Source organism: Drosophila willistoni, chromosome 3R (genome assembly GCF_018902025.1).
Source record: "Drosophila willistoni isolate 14030-0811.24 chromosome 3R, UCI_dwil_1.1, whole genome shotgun sequence".
NCBI classification, from domain to species: domain Eukaryota; kingdom Metazoa; phylum Arthropoda; class Insecta; order Diptera; family Drosophilidae; genus Drosophila; species Drosophila willistoni.
In genome coordinates this window covers 22,147,082-22,166,212 of record NC_061086.1, presented here as the reverse complement: position 1 = coordinate 22,166,212, position 19,131 = coordinate 22,147,082, and the positions used below count along the sequence as shown (strand labels likewise).

General features: G+C 36.2%; 2 protein-coding genes across 2 annotated transcripts; one reads left to right on the top strand and one right to left on the bottom strand.

Moving 5' to 3' along the window:
* Positions 1-6,790: 6,790 nt before the first annotated feature.
* On the bottom strand, positions 6,791-7,813 carry LOC6647670 (endoplasmic reticulum resident protein 44). Its single transcript, XM_002070309.2, has one exon. It carries the CDS (start codon positions 7,811-7,813, stop codon positions 6,791-6,793), a length of 1,023 nt encoding a protein of 340 aa, XP_002070345.2.
* Positions 7,814-17,143: 9,330 nt separating this feature from the next.
* LOC124459782 (mannose-binding protein A-like) lies at positions 17,144-18,036 on the top strand. Its single transcript, XM_047009400.1, has 2 exons — positions 17,144-17,211; positions 17,274-18,036. The coding sequence occupies exons 1-2, from the start codon at positions 17,155-17,157 to the stop codon at positions 18,033-18,035; spliced, it is 819 nt and encodes a 272-aa protein (XP_046865356.1). The 5' UTR covers positions 17,144-17,154; the 3' UTR covers position 18,036.
* Positions 18,037-19,131: the final 1,095 nt, after the last annotated feature.

Below are 19,131 nucleotides of genomic sequence, written 5' to 3'. Positions count from 1 at the left end.
TTGTTGTTGGCGACGGGTGGCGGCGGGTGGGAAACCGATTTTCGGCTTCTTGTGACAACTGCAACTGCAATTCCTTGGGGAGAGAAGCCAACTACTTGCATTTCAAACTCTCTTTTTCTCTCTCTCTCTCTCTCTGTTGCTATCTCACTCTTGCTGGTCAAGTATCATAGCAATGCAATGACAAATGTCGTCTAGGCCCGGTTTAGTTAATCAATGTAAAAGTTTCGTTATCCCCAGACGCCCTCTGGGGAATTATTTCAAATATGTTGTAATGCTTCTCTACTCCATATTTGTTATTACCGCAAGGAAATTGCTTTATTTGGCAAATAAACAGTTGGCCTTCCGCCGGCAAACTCTGGCCATTAAAACTAATGCCTCTTGCAGTTTCTTATCAACTAATTTGATTATGTACATATAATATAATCACCAAGGAAAATAAATACATTCTCCCCCGCCGCACCCGAGTAATTAGGTGCAATTTTTATGTCCAGCCATTTTTTTGTAGTTTATTTTTCATTCCATTTTTTGTTGTTTTTAGTTTTCCGTTCGTGTCAATTTTCATTTGTTTGAGTGGAATGGAAATTGCTATCTGGATGCGACTGTCATTGCACTTGTTTGCACTGTCATCAATGCCATTTTTATTATCTATTTGCATATGGGCAACCATTTTGAATTGATCCCCGTCAACTGATAAATGCGGCAAGCAGTAAGAAACAATTATGACATGGTGCGAGGTTATTAACGTTCTAATAACATCTATTTATATATTTTGTTCCTTTCTAGTGGAAACTTTCAACATTTTTAATGTTGTTAACCTGGTCTAAATTGTTATAATTATTATTTATAAATATATTGAAAACCTGATCCCATTTCATTGTCATCTGATATGGGTTGCAGTTTATACATATATAGAGAAAATTATGTTTATGGTAAAACTTTTTAACGTAATGGGTAGGATAGACTTTGAAATATTATAGTTACTTTTTTATATTACTTAATGAATATTAAACTTTCAAAGTTATTTCTTTGTGAAATTAGAAAAATAATTAAAATATATAAATTAATATTTTTTAATAGTCAAAGATAATAAAAAGACAATTTGTGCTTAAACATTATATAATGCAAAATCGGAAAACGAAATTTACCTAAATGTACTTAATCAAAACATTTTAGATAGTAAAAACATAAAAGAGAATTTAAAAAATTACGTGATCATTTAAAATATGAAAATGATTTTAAAAAAATATCTATAACATTTTTTGTTTCTTTTTTACAAAACATTTCATTCAAATCAAACATTTTTTATGATTTCCAGCTAATATGACGTTCACATGTAATGTGAGAAATTATATAAAACTGATTTTTATAGACATTTTACATTTTTTGTAATTCGAATCATTGAAGGGAGCCTTGAAGCCGGCCTATTATAATATACCAAAGGAAATCGCCGAAACAGATTGTACCCAATTCGAATTTCACAATTTGCATATAATTTTGGTTTGATTTTTAGATACAATTTATAAATATCATTCTGAAACTAAAAATGAACAGTCAAATAATAGGATTATAAAGAACCAATTTGAAAACAGGTCATCTTGAACTATTTTCTATAAATTTTAATCAAAATGTCATTGATATGTATCCAGCTTAATTCCTCAAATTTGATTTCTACTTTCAAAGCCTGAATTCTAATGGCATCTGGCAAAAAAACAGATGATACTTAAATTCTCAATCCCATCAGCAAACAATCATTTGGCAAAAGCAATATTTTTGGCCTTTTTTATTGACAATTGCAAGAGTCAATCATAATTTGATTGAAATGCTATGTTGAAAATCATTTAAATCGTTAAAAAATCGTCATTTTTTATCAGTTTGTGTAAAATATAATGTGATTGTACATTTTTTAAATCCTTTTTAAAGCTAACAAAACATGCTGGACAATATTTGCCATAACCTTTTTTTGATGCCTAAAAACTGAAAATCGAAATATTTTATATTAAGTTTTTGTTGAACTTAAAGTATTGGGTAGAATTATTCCATTAAATTTTGAAGCGATCATTTCATTGACTTTTCACATTGGCCGTTAATTATCAATTATTATTTTTGTCATTCATCTGCGTATAATTTCAGCACTCCTATCAACAGAATGTCGTTTTCTCTCATTGATCGGCATTATTAAGTTTGTGTCTGACACCTGATAGTAAATTTGCAAACCGAAACACATTAAATAATGAAATTTTATGAAATGGAAAAGCCAAAATTGTGTATGAAATGATGGAGAAACCGCAGGCAGGGCAGATGTCTGATATATTGAATACAGTTTACAGCTGTGCGGCGCCATGAACTAAACGCAAAAGCAAAATCCAACAAAATGTCAAAATGCCAGCCCGCAATACTGCGGCGAACCATTATCATCTTCTCATCGTCGTCGTCATGGTTGGTCATGGACGCCAAATGGTTGACAGACTGGGGCAGGTTCTGTTCTGCCATGCAAAAAGGGCTGGTCACCTAAAACCGCAGGGGAACCAGATCGGTCGAGAGAGGCCCGAGACACTATAGTGTCAGGCTATAGCAGCTCCGCCTCTTTTAATACGCGCATGGCGCACTGTGGCAACCGCTTTTTATTCATTGGTCGAAACGGGTTGAGTTAGCCCACAGCGAAAGAGATGGCCCGTGAGGGAAGTGCCTTGAGTATAAGCGAGAGAACAACAGCCCCGGAATGAATGTGAGCAAACGAGACGGCATGCCTGGCAAACTCAATGGGAGCAAGTGAATAGGCATAGTCAAACTTCGGTCTTAAGAGCGCATTTTGGTGGCCAAATTCTCTTTACTCTTGGCCAAAGCCAACACGTGTTGGCCAGCTTTGTGTTTTTTTCGCTTCTTCTGGTGTTGGCGTGTGTAAAAATAACTGAGTTTTTATCCGTCCGTCGCGTATTTTGTTAATTTAATTAAACAAAAACGTTTTGTTTGTGTTTTTTTTTTTGGTTCGTTCGTTCGTTCTCTCTGTTGACTTTTATTTCTTTTGGCCCCTGAACAAAATGAAATTGGAATCGCAGTTGAATTCGTGCACAACTTTGAATACGTTGAGGAGAGAAGATACCGGCTCCATCATCAACTCGATTCCGACTCTGATTCTGATTCTGTTTTGTTGTTGTTAGAGTAGTACATTGTCGATATTTTGTTATTCCGTTTGTCCGCTTTGACATTTAATTTTGTATTTTTTTTGTTTTTTGTTTGTTGGCTTCTGTTTTTTTTTCTGTTGCTTGTTGCCACATGCCGCATGTACATGTTGCATTTGTCATTTAATGACTGGCGACAGTAAACTTTAATTGAAATATCACACATTGAGACGCTGAAATTGTAATTGCAACTTGTTGTTGATATGGATTTACACTTGCTTCCTTTTTTTTTTGTAGTTTTTGTTGCAACAATAGAGAGGAATCATTACTAGAAATTCCATTGAAAACTTCCTGCAAGGGTTTTTATATTCTTTTGTCGATCCCCGTTTTGCACGGCTTTGTTAAGTCTATGGAAAATTTAAGAGTTTTTCTTAACTTCGTAATATATGTTTCTTAAATTTGATGATGCTGTCAATTTAAAGTTGTATTTAAGCTGAAGATAGAATAGATAGATTGTTGAAACAACCCAAACCATTAACTTTTCAAAATTGTTATATAAATTCATTGTTTCTCTTTCATACCGAATTAAACGGATTGTTTTAGAAATGTGAGAAATTTAAACCTTATCAAGGTCGACCCTTACGAATAGAAATTAGAACTCAAATAGTAGAATTTGTTTTCTTTTCGTTCTCATCGGAAAGTAAACATTTTAAATAAATTTTTGTAATCATTCGATTTAGTTTTCGGTTTGTTTTTCAAACTTCTCAAAGTACCGTCATGAAGTACTCCAAATTAAACTGGGTTAATTTTCGGTGAAATTGTGTACTAAAACTAGGTAAATTATAAACGGAAACATTTGGAGCCTTAATTTAGAACTCGCATGTTTGACTATGAACATCAAAGAATTAAGACCAAACTAGAAAGTAGAAAATAAAACATCCGCACGTGACTTCCGCCCGCATTTCTTAGATCTGGACAATTGAAGAATGGCAACTAAACTTAAATCTTGGCACCAAGAGATGGACTTGAAGCTGGAAATGGACCTGAAGCTGAAGATGTAATTGGACATCAAGAGCCAAGTTGGTGTAGGTGATTAAAAGGCGATTATATCAATTGTGTAGAGCGAATGAGAGAGAGACGATATAATGATGGCCATTACTCGTACCTCAGGGTTTGATGTCAATCTCACTGTGGCACACCTGTGTGTGTGTGTGTCTGTGTGTTTGTGTGTGTCAGCTGTCAACGAAATCGGCTTACGGCTCTTTATGTTAATGCGCCAAAAACGTTGACATTTATTGGCAGTTATTTATGGTGGCCATGGATTGGACAGTTCCTCAAACTGCCAGAGTCAACACCTTTTTAGAGCGTTTGCCTTGTTTTGGTGGCCAACTATGTAAGGTACGTTTCATAATTATAACGCCACCCATATATTTCAAATATTGGTCTAACGGTACAATTTTCGATGTTACAATGTTCTACCGAAATACTTGTTGGGGCACAACAACAACATACAACAACTTTGGGATCAATATGAATAACGGTACTTTTCTATTTACGCAAATTTGGTTTTGAGCTTGTTTCATAATTATAACGCCACTTTCAATTAATGCGTTTTTTTACTACAAATGTCAACAGTTAACAATTTTTTTTTTATGAACAATTAAAATTTGCTTTCCATTTTTAGAAATGACATTAAATATCCTTGTAGGCATCCTTAAAACTAAATTTTTAATTACATCTGGCTCAAACATCCATCCAAGCCCCGTCTATCGCATCTTTCAGTTCTTGTACTGTGTTAAATTGCCGATTTTCCCTGGAAACCTTACGTACTAAGATGCTCCAGAGATTCGCAATCGGATTGAGGTCTGGGGATCATGCTGTCCAGTTCATAACTGGGATTTCCTTGGAACAAAACCATGACTTCGTCTCCGTGCTCCCTGGAAAGTCCAGTCTCTACCATCATTTTCATTGAAAAATGGGATGAGACAGTTTTCCAACACCTGGATGTAATCTGCACTCTTCATTCGGGGAGATTACAACTGCAGTTTCTAACATCCAGCCTAAGAAAAAGCTCCTCAAACCATCACATTTCGTCCACCGAAATTGTGCTTGGAAAAAATGTATGGCTCTTTCCTCAGATCATGCCAATATCGTTGAAAACCAGTAGAACCATCCAAGTTCCATTTGTTTTTCATCCGAAAAAATTACCTCTAATTTATATCTTTATTGTAAACACGAATTTGGTTATTATTGTGTGATGCTTACTGATGACCATTGTCTGTTTATATGTTCAACAATTTTGAAATGGTTTGAGGAGCTTTTTCCTAGGCTGGATGTTAGAAACTGCAGTTGTAATCTCCCCGAATGAAGAGTGCAGATTACATCCAGGTGTTGGAAAACTGTCTCATCCCATTTTTCAATGAAAATGATGGTAGAGACTGGACTTTCCAGGGAGCACGGAGACGAAGTCATGGTTTTGTTCCAAGGAAATCCCAGTTATGAACTGGACAGCATGATCCCCAGACCTCAATCCGATTGCGAATCTCTGGAGCATCTTAGTACGTAAGGTTTCCAGGGAAAATCGGCAATTTAACACAGTACAAGAACTGAAAGATGCGATAGACGGGGCTTGGATGGATGTTTGAGCCAGATGTAATTAAAAATTTAGTTTTAAGGATGCCTACAAGGATATTTAATGTCATTTCTAAAAATGGAAAGCAAATTTTAATTGTTCATAAAAAAAAAATTGTTAACTGTTGACATTTGTAGTAAAAAAACGCATTAATTGAAAGTGGCGTTATAATTATGAAACAAGCTCAAAACCAAATTTGCGTAAATAGAAAAGTACCGTTATTCATATTGATCCCAAAGTTGTTGTATGTTGTTGTTGTGCCCCAACAAGTATTTCGGTAGAACATTGTAACATCGAAAATTGTACCGTTAGACCAATATTTGAAATATATGGGTGGCGTTATAATTATGAAACGTACCTTATATGGCCCACTATGGAAAATTCTATAATTGCAGCTCCAACTTTTAGCAAACTTGCAACTGCATCATCAACAACAGCTCCAGCCACAACTTGCTGCTGCTGCCAGAGAAGAAGGTGCCACACTTGGCACTTGATCGCTGTTTTGCTAGCACGTGCTCTATTCTGTTTGGACCACTTCCATTTTTGTTTGGTAACATGTAACGCTCTGGATATTGCCATAAATTTATGATTAATAATGACAATTTATGAGTAAGAGTGTTTAGTCAACAGTGAGTGAGACCATAACTAACCGATTTTTGTCTCTAGAGGTTTTGGATCCAATTCGAGATTTAAGTTAAATTTCGAAGCCTCAGAGATTTGACTATTAGATGCTTGACTAATGAGTTTATTAGTATTTATATGGCTAGATCACGCATATTCAAATCTCCTTTCCTGGTTATTTCCTAGAAATCTTATGCAGTCGATGATATCTTGCTTCCAGGACTGGCACGCGACATTTACCTTTAATTGACGATGAAGTTGACCATATTTGTTTGGTGTTCGATTTGTCACAAATGACAATCACACCGAAATGGGCATTGAATCTTGAATGGAAGCAAAAGAATTCAAATTCAAATTAGAGATTGATGGCAAAAAATTATTTGTAATTTTTAATTTTATACTTATACTTAATGATAATTTACAATTCCTCTTTAACATAGGTATAGCGATGTTTGGATTGTTTTAGAATTTTAAATTTTGATTCTGGAATGCGAGTTGTTTCTTGCACATCGCCGCCTAAGGCGTCCAAAAGTTCCTTTTCATGGTACTTATAATGCAATTTACCCGAATGAAGGTCTTCAATGTATTGCTCTATTGTGCCAGGCACTTCAATATCAGTGAAATTCGGAAGGACATACATATGCTCGAAGGTATCGAAGGCAATAAAGGGTAAATCCTCCTCCGATTTGCCCATATGATACATTGCATGGGAGAACATATCGGACTGACCGCTGATAAATCTAACAGACATAAAAGTTTCCGTTGATTGAGACTCGACCGTTTTTCTAAATAGCTTGACCGATTCATGATCATCTTTATGGTGAAATAGTATCATAAGTGGCAGAGAACCATCGATTAGTATCTCGGCATTGGCAAATGTTATCTCTTGCACCATGGGTTGACATTGATAGAAAATCCACATTCCCAGCTCCTTGGTATTTGTCTTATTCCCCTTATACTCCTCAATGTGATCATATTTAGCCCTAGCGACAATCCTGTGTTCGCCATCTAGAGTGGCATTTCTCATAGCATCGTACAGGACCACATAGAAATCGCCGTATGGACCGAAAAAACGCACAGCATCACGAAAAACTTTATATTCTTGATCAAGATAGTTTGTAAAGTAACCGATAATCAGAGTGTTTGATACAACCACCAAATTGTCCAATTCCGTTTTTGATTGTATCTCTTTAACGGGATCATTCAAGTGCGTTTCCAAAAATTTCATAATACTCTCGACATTACGAGGTCCTTGAAATTCATCCCATCGGATCAGTCCATGCTGCACCACAGCCACCGTTGGATACTTTCGAATATGATATTTTTTCGCCAATTCCGTTTCGACATCACAATCAACCCTGCCCAAAACTATGAGACCTTGCTCAGGATTTCCCATCCGAAGCAGCTGAGCGACTTCATAGTAAATGGGTTCTAGCTGCATGCTGAATTTGCACCAATTCACATAGAAATTAAGCAACACCAGTTTATGGGATTCCAAGAGTAGAGGAAGATTCTCATTATTCACATTCACCACATAGGCCGGAACGGTTGTAAAAAGTTGGAATACTACGAAAAGAATTAAGAAACTACGTTTTGTTATCAGCATCTTGGCCAAACTAATACAACTTTTAATTTTGCAGGCCAAATGAGAAATATTATAGTGTATAATTATATTCGTTTCGCTTACGTGGTAATTAAGAAATTTATTCGGTTTCAAACTTAAACTTACGTGGATATTTTCAGTCTATAAAACATAAACATATAGCAACTCAGTTGTCAAAATGAAGTTCGCCTTTCTTGTTCTACAGATCGCATTGTTTGTAGGAGATATAAAACAGAAACCCAGTCCAGTAATTTGAAATGAATTATTTTCAAAACAAATCCTTTAAGTTAAATTTTTGTTTTTTTTCTGTTCTGATAACTTTTATATAGTAAATACTTTTCTAGTTTAGTTTTAGGAATGTCAGTTTAATATCTTATTTAGTTCTTAAAGTTCTGTAGATAAAAAAATGAATATTTTTGTAATTTTACCAAGGTTTGAAACTTCTTGCAGAAATTTAAACCACGAAATTAGCCATTAGTGACACAATTGATAAGTAAAAACTATAACTAATTTTAACACTCAATGTTTTCTATTTCCAAATATTTCTAAATTATATTGATTTTAGGAAAATAGATATATTTTGTTTACTTAAATTTAAAAAAAAAAGTTTCGTAACCATTTGTGAGTAAATGTCATGAAATTTGAAAGATATAAACTTTAATCGTCTATCCATTGTTAACTTAGAAGATGCTAATGATGCGTCATGGTCAGGGCAATGTCTGGGAAAACGAAACATTTCTTTAGACAATTTGGCAAGCTGTCAACGGCACTCCACGACATTCCACACTCGGCATATAGGGCGTGGCATTCGTTTGTCCTCCGCCCGCCGCTTTCTCTCTCGCTCAGCTAATGATTGTCTAGCTGAACCTATGCCAGCCAAAGACATCAATCAATCTCAATGGCAAGGATGGCATCAACCACCCCATCCTCTCCCAACCTCCTTCGATAACCATCCCATTGCCATTACTCTGTGCCCATTTTGGGGGGTGAATGCTTCTTAAATAAATAAACAGAAACTTATAAACTCATTCGAATCTCATATTTAAAATCATTCAAAGCAGCAGCAACAGCTGTCCATTCATGAATTATTAGTTCAAGCTTATCAAACGTGACCAAAATAAGAAAAAAATAAAAATAAATAACCAAAATGTTAATAACAAAATACAAAAAGGAAGCACTTGGCAGTTGCCAGTTGACTGGGCCAGCTGTTGCTCCATATGAAAAGTCAGCAAAAACGCCAGGCGACGAAAATGGGAAAACTCTGATAACCGTTGGACAGTCTGGCTTGAATTTTGAATACAAGCATGTGGAAAAACCCATCGTGCTGGTCAAGAGGAGAGTCCTGTCAGTTATTATCTTTTCGCACTGACCGAAAGACGTGTCAGAACACCCAAAGATGGAGAAAACGAGACCACTTGCTTGTATAAATCATGGTCAAAGAAAATTGTTCGCCTGGTATGGACAGCAAACAAAGGTTGCTCTACCTTTTTGGTGGCAATTTGTTTCACTTTTGAAGGGAAGCTGCTTATAAAATCTTTGCCGAACATTTCCCCAAAAAGAAAGCAGCTTATTGACAAGATATGATGTGTTATAAAGGGATGTATTTTGAATGCGATGGGTGTGAAGAGACCTAAATGCATTCTGTCTTTAGTGTGGTCATGTCAGGAGTAACGACTTGGTTGTGGTTAAGTTTTTGTAAATGAGAGGATTAAAGTCAATATTTTTGTTATATTAAAATGTTTTACAGTCGACTTCACGGACTAAAGGCATTAAATAAATGCCTTAAATAAATTATTATAATTCGAAGTTTCTATAAAGCTTTCCACTTCTAACATAAGTAATCTGTTTGTATCTCAAAAAATTTGTCATGGTTTTTGACTTTAATCAGAATCTAATTTTATTTGTCATACATGCTTGGATATTTGAAATACAGGTATATATACTAAACTAATAGCTATCCAAACTTTAGTTAACATGAAGTTCTTTTTAATTATTTTATTTATTGCTCTCTTTGGTCTAATAAGGGCCAAAACCGTATACAAACATTCTTTGAAAGATGACCTACTTACTTTTATGGTTTAATCCCCATTTGAAAGGGAGTACAAATTAAATTATCAATCTTAAATATTAATAAAAGAAATGTGAAGTTAAAACACAACGTTCTAAATTTATCAATTCTTACTTTAAAGGGGAACCTAAAGTCCTTTGAGACTCATTAACATATGCATCACGAACCTATTGCAGATGTTTGAAGTGAACTTATTGACAAGATACACTATAATGGGATGTCATTTGATTGCCATGAGTGTGAATATACCTATGCATAGATCAATATGCATTTAGATCCATTCACATCCATTCTTTAAAGTGATCAAATGAAAATAATCAAGACTTAGTCGGGTTTAGTTTCGTTTTGTTATATTAAAGTGTTTTACAGTTGAATTCAGAGACTAAAAGTTTCCATTAAATTACTTTCACTTCTTAATATTTTATTTTTTACAGTTGTAACTAATTTGCTTGTATTCCAAAAGGTTTGTCATGGTTTTCGCTGTTAATTAGGAACTAATTGTATTTGTCATACATTATTGGATATTTCAAGTGAGAGTATTTATAATGAACTAACAGCTAAGCAAACTTCAGTTAACATGAAGATCTTCTTGTTTATTTTATTTATTGCTCTCTTTGGTTTAATAGAAGCCGAACCAGTGTGGGGCAAACTTTTTGGAATAAAGCCGAAAAAGAAAACAGACTAAGCAATATTTGTATATTTCCTGAGTTAAAGATCATTTAAAATACAAATATTATTTACATTCTACCTACTGAAGTAAATTTGCAAATTAATTCTCGCTTTAAAGGGGAACTTAAAGACTTTTTTGAGTCACACTCACACATGCATATGTTCTGAGTATTTAACGAATCTATTACAGCTCTTTTAAGTGAAAACAATGTCCTGCCTACCATGCACACTGAGGTCCTCCTGTGTGTGCTTGGGTCTCCGTGACTGCCACGCCAAGGTGACGTAATTATAGATGTACTTGTAGTTGTTGGTCGTGGCTAAAAGTGCAATGTACTCGGTATAAAAAGCTACCCTATGGCAATTTCGAAATGAACTGGTAAATGGAAATAAACTGAAAAGGTGCCGAAAAGGGTTGGTACACTTCTGTAGTTCTGTTGTTACCCAAAAAGTGGGCGTAGACCGAAACGCGGTTTTTAGTAAATTTCCGAAAAATGGTCTTGGCTTTGAGTTTGAACTTGGCAAGAGTTGAGTTTATGTATCTTGTAATCTTGCAGTTACACAAGACACTGCGACACATTAGCATAAAATCATGATTAAGATAAGTAAAACCGTTCTGAGATTTAGCCAAAGTGCGTATCTGCGTATCTTGAATGTATACAAAGTATCTTATGTAAGTATATGGGTAATTAACGCATTCAACGCCAGACGTAAATCAAGGCTATCTGGGTTTCAGATGATGAAAAATTGCACTATCCCAGTAAATGCTTAAAATGCAATTTGTTTTTGCTCTCAAGACACATTAAGAAGAACGAAACGATGGCTAGACTTTTCCGTATTTCTTAGTCAACCTGACGAAATGTCAACTTGTACAGTGAGAAAGTGTCATTAGCATTGATTAATTTGTGCCACGATTTACATGGAAAAACAATCAATCAACACCACCACCACCACCACCACCAACAAAGCGCACTGTCTCCTTTTGCCCAATGGCATTAGTCAATCTAGAGATTGAGATGCAGCCTGCCACTTGAACTCGATGTCAACCAGAAGTAGAAACTGAAACCAGTAATAGCAGCCAGAAACCATCCATCTAACTATGCTGTGCTCCGTATATATGTATCGTTCTATTTGAGGGACATTAGCAATCACAATCATTAACGGTCCAACTTGTTGTTGCTGCGGTGGGTGTGGTCGAGTTCGTCCAACTCATCGACATGGTGAGTAGAAAACTGTTATGAAGTTGCCCAAGTCTCGCCCCAGTTTAGCTTTAATGAATTGCTTGACTCGTGTAGGGCAAAAAAAGACAAGAAGTTTCTGTCTGGGCTTTAGTCTCAATGTAATTAAAGTCATTCAAATGAATGAGAATGGGATGCGGGCGGAACGCATACATAGACGTAGTTAAAAGGGGGACTCTCATCAGCTTCATCATACATTATGTCTGTAAATTTCCTTCGGATCCACTAAAACACCTTCCCTGTATCCAGTTAGATTATCTTTAGGCATAATTAAGCTACATCAATGTCGTGTTAAGTAGCCGGCAAACTAATGATGGCCAAAAATTTACAACAAAAGGTCAATTGTTGTAGAGCACAAACAAAAGAAGAGTCACAGAAAAAGATAAGGAGGAGACCCAGTCCAGACCTAATGCCCATACAAACAAATGCTTGGGGACTTTAATTTTTATGCGTGAAAACACATACCAACGACCGTAAAAATGAGGAAAAAAAACGGAACGAGACCCGGCACTTAAAATGCGAGACATTCATTTTTGTACAAACGATGGCAGAGAGGGGAAAGAAGTGGGGGCTAAGGCAGTTGGTCCAGCAGATGATATAATCATACAAGCACAAGGACACACGTGGGTGAGGCTAGAGGAAATTCAATTAGCCAAAGAGAAAGAAACATCATCATGAGTCTAGGTTGACCGTTTGCTTAGGTAATGTTTCAATAAATTCATTTGGCATCCCAGCTGAAGGTTACTCAGAATTTTTGGATGGAGGATTTCATTTCATTGCTAATGATCCATCGCCTTGCTCAAATGCGACCCATGAAAGTGGGTGGCCACTAAATCGCAAAGTGGATGATGATGATACATGCCTCTTTCCTTAACCAATAAACAAATCAAATCAATTGCCCACAATTAATAACACCAATTTGAGCTTATTGATCCAGACAAAAACATGGAGACACGACAGCCAGCAGCAGTAGCAGAGGCAGCAACAACATTTTATCATTTGTTATACATATATATCAAAGATATTCATTTGATAAACGCCGCCGCCAAAAATATATCAGACGCCAAAAAATCTCATCGCTTTAAGTGGCTCATCTTCAAGAGTTGCACGGATTCTGTGGCCCTCAATTGAGCTCCAGCCAGAACCGCCGGCAAGAGCCAACACCAGATCCAAACAAAAACAAAAAAATCTACAAAAAAAAAATTGCTGCTACCGGGTAACATATCAAAACGCCGCAAATGGGCAACGCAAACAGAAAAAAATACCCAAAAAAAAATATCACAAAAAAAGGCAAACCAGAAGAAAAACCAAACATGCGACGTCGTCTAAAGGATTTGCCCCATGGCAGCAAACGGCCAAAGACAAAGTATCTGTGGACGAAAAAAAGGCACCCATCTCTGTGTGTTTGTGTGTGGATATATTTGGGAATTTATGCCGCGATTTTTGTTAAAAAAAAAGAAAAAATTAAAAGTGAAATAAATGCAAGCAGAAGCGTCACTGTCGGCAGAAGTCAGGCAGAGAGAAAGAGAGAAACGCGTTTGCTATAGACCGCAAATGTCATCGAAATAAATTCTATATACTTGCCCTCCTTTTTATGCCCTTCGAAAAAAAGTCAACGTTTGGTTTCTACAACAAGTTTGTAACGCTTAAAATAATAATAAACTAAAACCTTTAAATACTTGATTAAAGTCTTATGATTAAGCGAATAGATGGTCTACATGAACAAGTAAAATTAAACAAATTAAATATTAAATGAGTTGATTTCAACTTTTTTCCTTTTGCGAATAGAGCTACCTTTAATATATTGAAAAATTCTGTTTGAAATAAATATAACGAAAAATTTGGCAAGAGTATTTATAGTTTGGTTTCGCAAAAGGTTATATTATAGCTTGGGTCTTTGTTTATGGTTGGGTTGGAACAATTAAGAGATACCCTTTCTTATTCTATTTACAAAATGTTATTAAATTGGCTTTGAAGACCAAACATAGTGAACAAACAATTAGTTTAAAAATATATCTAGAATTATAAAACTTTTTATATACACCAAAGGCAGGTTAAATGCCAGATTTGTCTGGCTTTAAATGTTCATTAAGTCTCTTATATATTAGTTCTAGTACTAAGTTCAAAATTGCTCGCTTCGTTCTTGTAATAAAAGAATAAAAGCTATTAAAACCCATGAATCGAATTTAAAATCATACATAGGTTCTTACAGGGTATTCACATCTCTTTAGAATCTTCTCTTCAGATCTTTCATATTCCATGCTTCTACATACATATATCTCACATTGTGTCTGGCTGTCTTTACTGTCTGTCTGTCTTATCCTTAACCGTCGTCATTGACTTGAAGTTCACACTACACTCCTCTATACTGTGCGTTAATCCAATATGCGATTACGAGTGTGTCCTGACTTTAAGCATCTGTTAAATTGGCTTAATCTTTGTTTGTTTGTTTGTCTGTGTGTTTGGCTCTTTGTAATATTGGCAACCGCCACTTTGTAACTGTTGTCATTTTTATTGGCCTGGGAATGATTTCTTTTGTTTTGGTTTTGCCCCATTTTTTTCCTTCCTTTTGAACGCCCTGTCTGTGCCTTATAAGTACGTTTTCTGTCTGGGTCTGCGACTGGTGCTGGGTGTCCTTTTCGTACTTTGGCCAAAGAAAAGTTTTGTCGTTGATTTTATTGACCAATTTTTGGATGCGTAAGTTCTGTTCTTTTTCTTCTCTCTGCCGCTCTTTCCATCTTCTTTGGGAAGTTTCATTTTTTTTGCATGTTGCCCTTGGGTCTTCAGCATATTTTGCGATTTCTTTTTATTGCTTCATTCGATGGGATTTGAAAAGTTTTATTGTGATTTAAACACTTGTTAATCGTGTGAGAGTGTGTGTCATATGAGGGGAATGAGTGGATTAAGTTGTTAAGGCATTCAAGGAAAAAATATTCTTTGCTGTGCATGAGTTTAGTTAATCACTGGGTTAACTTTTTTATGCATCGTTTCATTGATAAATTGTACAAATCCAAATGCCAACTAACTGCAATGACAGGTACTAGAATCCTCATCTAGATGAGTCGCCTTTTGTCGTTCTTGTCGAAGTAATCACAACGCTTCAATCTGAGAGTGAGATAGATGGAACAGAAGTTGGAGCCAACATCTGCCCCTTCTGCTCCCAGTTGGAATGATTGTAATCAAAATACAACAAATTAACAAGACCAAGTGCGAGAGAGACAGAGCGTGATAGAGAGAGAGAGAGAGAGAGAGGGAGAGCGAGAGAGATGACTTTATACTGTGTACCCTTTTTTTAAAATATTTATTTATGCAATTATTTTGCAAGTAGCTCAAAATAAATAAATGAAATGAAATAAAATAGCCAGGTCTCGACTCAACTTGGACTGAGACGGGTTTTCAAGCGGTCGCTGCCTGGGCACGACTTTCAATTGACGACGTAGTAAATTAAAATTTAAATTTATGCCATTTGCTGTGTGAGGTGTACCCCAAAACAACTGCACATACTCACACACACACACACACACACACCGTCTGAATGGGCCAAGGCACAATTAGGCGACGTTGAAAGGTGCACCGAGGTCCATGAGAAGTTGAGTGAATGGTTCGATGGCTGTTTACTTGGATGGCTGGCTCGTTGGCAAATGGCCAACATCTCGTAGAGAAGAGGAGAGTACAACGAAGTGTATATATGTATATACACTTATGTATGTATGTATGTTATGTATTATCTTGGTCATGTCATCATTTCTATTGTCATCATAATCTTCGTGTCATCTTTCTGTCAAAAATTATTTATTTATTTTAACGCAAAATGCATTGCAAAGTGAAACGTCATTGCGGCAGTCAGTTAAAGGTTTTGCCCACACCTGCCAACAGGTGTATATTTGTTACCGTACGTTCTTAACTTTAGTTCACTCTTCTCTGAGTGCAGTTCCTCCTTGAATTTTTGACCCAATTAGTTGGATACAATGTATGTAAGGCAGCCCCAGTTTATGGGCTCGTAAACTGCTGAATTTGTATCTTGTTGCATTAAGTTAATTACAGACGAGACGAAACAAGACGATCACTCGTCGTATACTTAATGCAATTGCACAATATTTTTGTAGAGTATTCGGAAATTTGATCATTGATCAGGTTTTTACGGTTCATTGTTGATTTGCTCCCTTTCTTCACTCATTAGTTCCACCGTCAATCATAACTGTGATGTTGTAAAACTACCAAAAACCACCCAGTTCCACTCAGAGAGAGGGATACAATGCAGCAATAAATGGCAATCAACAGACAATCAATGGGTTAAACCCTTTTTGCTTTATGATCTGAAAACAATTTAAGCTTTTATTTGTTTTTGATGCCACCACAACAAGTAATCAGGACAGAGAGGGAGATTCCTTTTTTTTTTGTATTCTTTTTGTAAATGGTAGCAAATCAAATTGCCCAAGAAACAGACAAACACTCTGGATCGAAAACTAAAAGAAGCCAATGCAATGAGCATACATCATTATGGGAAAAAGGGAGATCACCAGAGAGAGAGAGATTGAGAGAGAAAGGAAGACGAGTTACATTTGGGACATTGTACACAATTGATGGATCACCCCAAAAAGCAGGTTGGAAACCAACAGCCACAGCCAGTGCCACAGAATCTGCAGTTCTTTTGGCCGTTTGCAAGTTGCCAAAGCCAAATGAGTTGAACAAGAAGTTGCGTAAAACGAAACCTGCGATAATGATCATGCCAAAGCGAAAAACGCGTTAAAGTTTTCAACGTCGTCATCATCATCATCAGTAGCAGCAGAAGCTAGAAACAGAGATCAATACAGTGCTTACTCAATAAAATGTATAACCTATATTACATATTATTTTGACTCTTTTGATTGAAAAAACTCTATCTTTTCATCAGAAATCTTTAGATTAACAACATTCACAACAAATTGATAAGCTATAAAAATTATTAATTCAATGAGCGCTCACATAAAATAAATTGAAATTATACATACATATATATTTCAGAGAATCTAATTAACACACTGAAATTCAATCTCCAAAGCATGTATTATCTCATATTTCATTTTGCTTACTTGACTCTGAATGACTCTTCTTTGTATATTCAGCCGCTATGTATGTATGCACATATGTATTTGGCTGTCTCTTTGGCATATAAGCCATCAGTTCTGATTAAGACAGTTTAGTGATACGTTTCAATTGATTTAAAAATGTTCTATTTGATTTTCTTGTGTGCATTAAGTCTGGTCAATGCAAATGATTGCTTGGTAAATTAGTAAATTTCGGGATAAATGCTTATTTTTTTCTAACTGGCAATGCCATTTTACAGCTTAACGATGGGCATATCGATGGCTCTAATAGCTTTTATCGCTTAGCAAAACCACTTTTGTTATTTCTACCCACAATGCAAAAGCGATTGGAATCCTGTGAAACTCTGAAGCCACCTTATGCTCAAGAGAGATTGGATAAAATAGAAATGGCAATGAACAAATTGCAATTGAGTGCCGATAAGCAAATTCAATCATTGCTCTCCTGGAAATCAGAAGTCGAAGCAAAGCACGTGAATACCGATAAAGAATCTCTCGTCGAATGCCAAATGGAGATGAGGAACAAAGTACTACAAGTGCAGGACAAGTCCGATGCACTTGCAATTTGTGAATCAAAAATCGAAGAATTCAACTTTCAACGTAATACTATGAAGACAAAATCGAATAAATTCGAACAAATTGGCTCGAAATATTACTATATTGAAAGACAGAAAAAAGAAACTTGGTTTGGCGCCTTGCACGCATGTCATCGTTTAGGTAGTCATCTGGCTAGTCCTCAGAATGAAGAAGAACTGGATGGACTTAGCAATTTATTAAAAACTTCAGGTAATAACTATTGGCTAGATGTCCATAATCACGTAAACCAAAATGAATATATATCGGTGACAACTGGTGAAAAAGCCAAATATCTTAAATGGAACAATAATGAACCAAATCATGGGCAAAAAGGTGAGAATTGTGTGGAATTGAAACCGAATTTGGGTAAAATGAACGATCGAGTGTGTATGGAGGAAATTTATTTTATATGCGAGGTCAAAGTTTAAAAATAAATAAATTCTATATGTAATAAAGCAAAATGAAATTAGTTTGCATTTAACGGATAAAGACTGTACAGTCATTTTGACTTCTCAACCCATGCCCCATAAACACATGCCCATGCATCCATCGACCGGACGTAGTGGCCAAGTCAAGTGCGATTGCAAATGCACGGAATTCACATTGAAGCCTCTGTTTTGGGACCCTGTTGTTTGCTGGCCATTAACGCGAAGCTGCTTGCACTTGCACCCGATCGGGCTACCGTTGCTACCGGTGCCGATGGCGGTGCCCACTTCTCCTCTTCCTCATTCCTCTCTGCCTCGGGTGAGTTCAGTTTGTCGATGATGATTTTGTTATGGGGCTTTTTTTTTACCTTTGCTGCTGCTGCTGCTGCTGCCAGTCGAAAATCATAATAATCATAATAAAATGCAGCTATATCCATTTTAACACCAAAAATACGAGTATGTCTTGCTTTCTTCGAATTTGCCATGGCTAAGTCATGGGGTATCCACGGACAAGTTGAAGCTTGGAGTCGAGAGTTCCTGCCGTGTATTGAAGTATTGCCGTTGTCATGTTAATTTCAACTGTTGTGCCGCCGTCTGACACAGAGAGTGAGAAAGAGAGAGGCTGTCGCATTAAAATTGGTAATTTGTGTTAAGCACATTCGACAGAAGCGACGACTACTGTTTAAGTGCAAGCCCCCCCACACTCACACACATTCACACACAGACACATGAGTTGGCCCAAAGACTTCTGGGTGGCTTGGTTGAGGTTCCATGGGTAATTAAGTATACTAAACGTACTGAAAATTGTCTGTCGAAATGCTTAAATGAATGGTAATTGTAAGAGGGGCAGACCTGAGAGATTGAATTTGTCAGCAAATAGATTTGTGTTTAGTTTGGTTGATTTTTTCCTTTTCTACCTAATGGAGACTATCAAGGATTCTTATTTATTTACCAGTTCTCATGTCAAACCACTTCCATCCAGCTTAAACACACACACAATTAGCTTGAGAAACCGCAAAACAAATTTAGTTACAACAATGACAACTACCGCACAGCAGCAGAAACCGTTGCTTTGTCTGCCCCATTGTTTGGGATCCAA

Bases quoted from the DNA above. Each gene is read 5' to 3' on its own strand.
- LOC6647670 (XM_002070309.2), bottom strand. From the start codon at position 7,813: ATGCAGCTAGAACCCATTTACTATGAAGTCGCTCAGCTGCTTCGGATG.
- LOC124459782 (XM_047009400.1), top strand. From the start codon at position 17,155: ATGTTCTATTTGATTTTCTTGTGTGCATTAAGTCTGGTCAATGCAAAT. The intron at 17,212-17,273 runs GTAAATTAGTAA...GCCATTTTACAG, and splicing joins TCAATGCAAATGATTGCTTG to CTTAACGATGGGCATATCGA.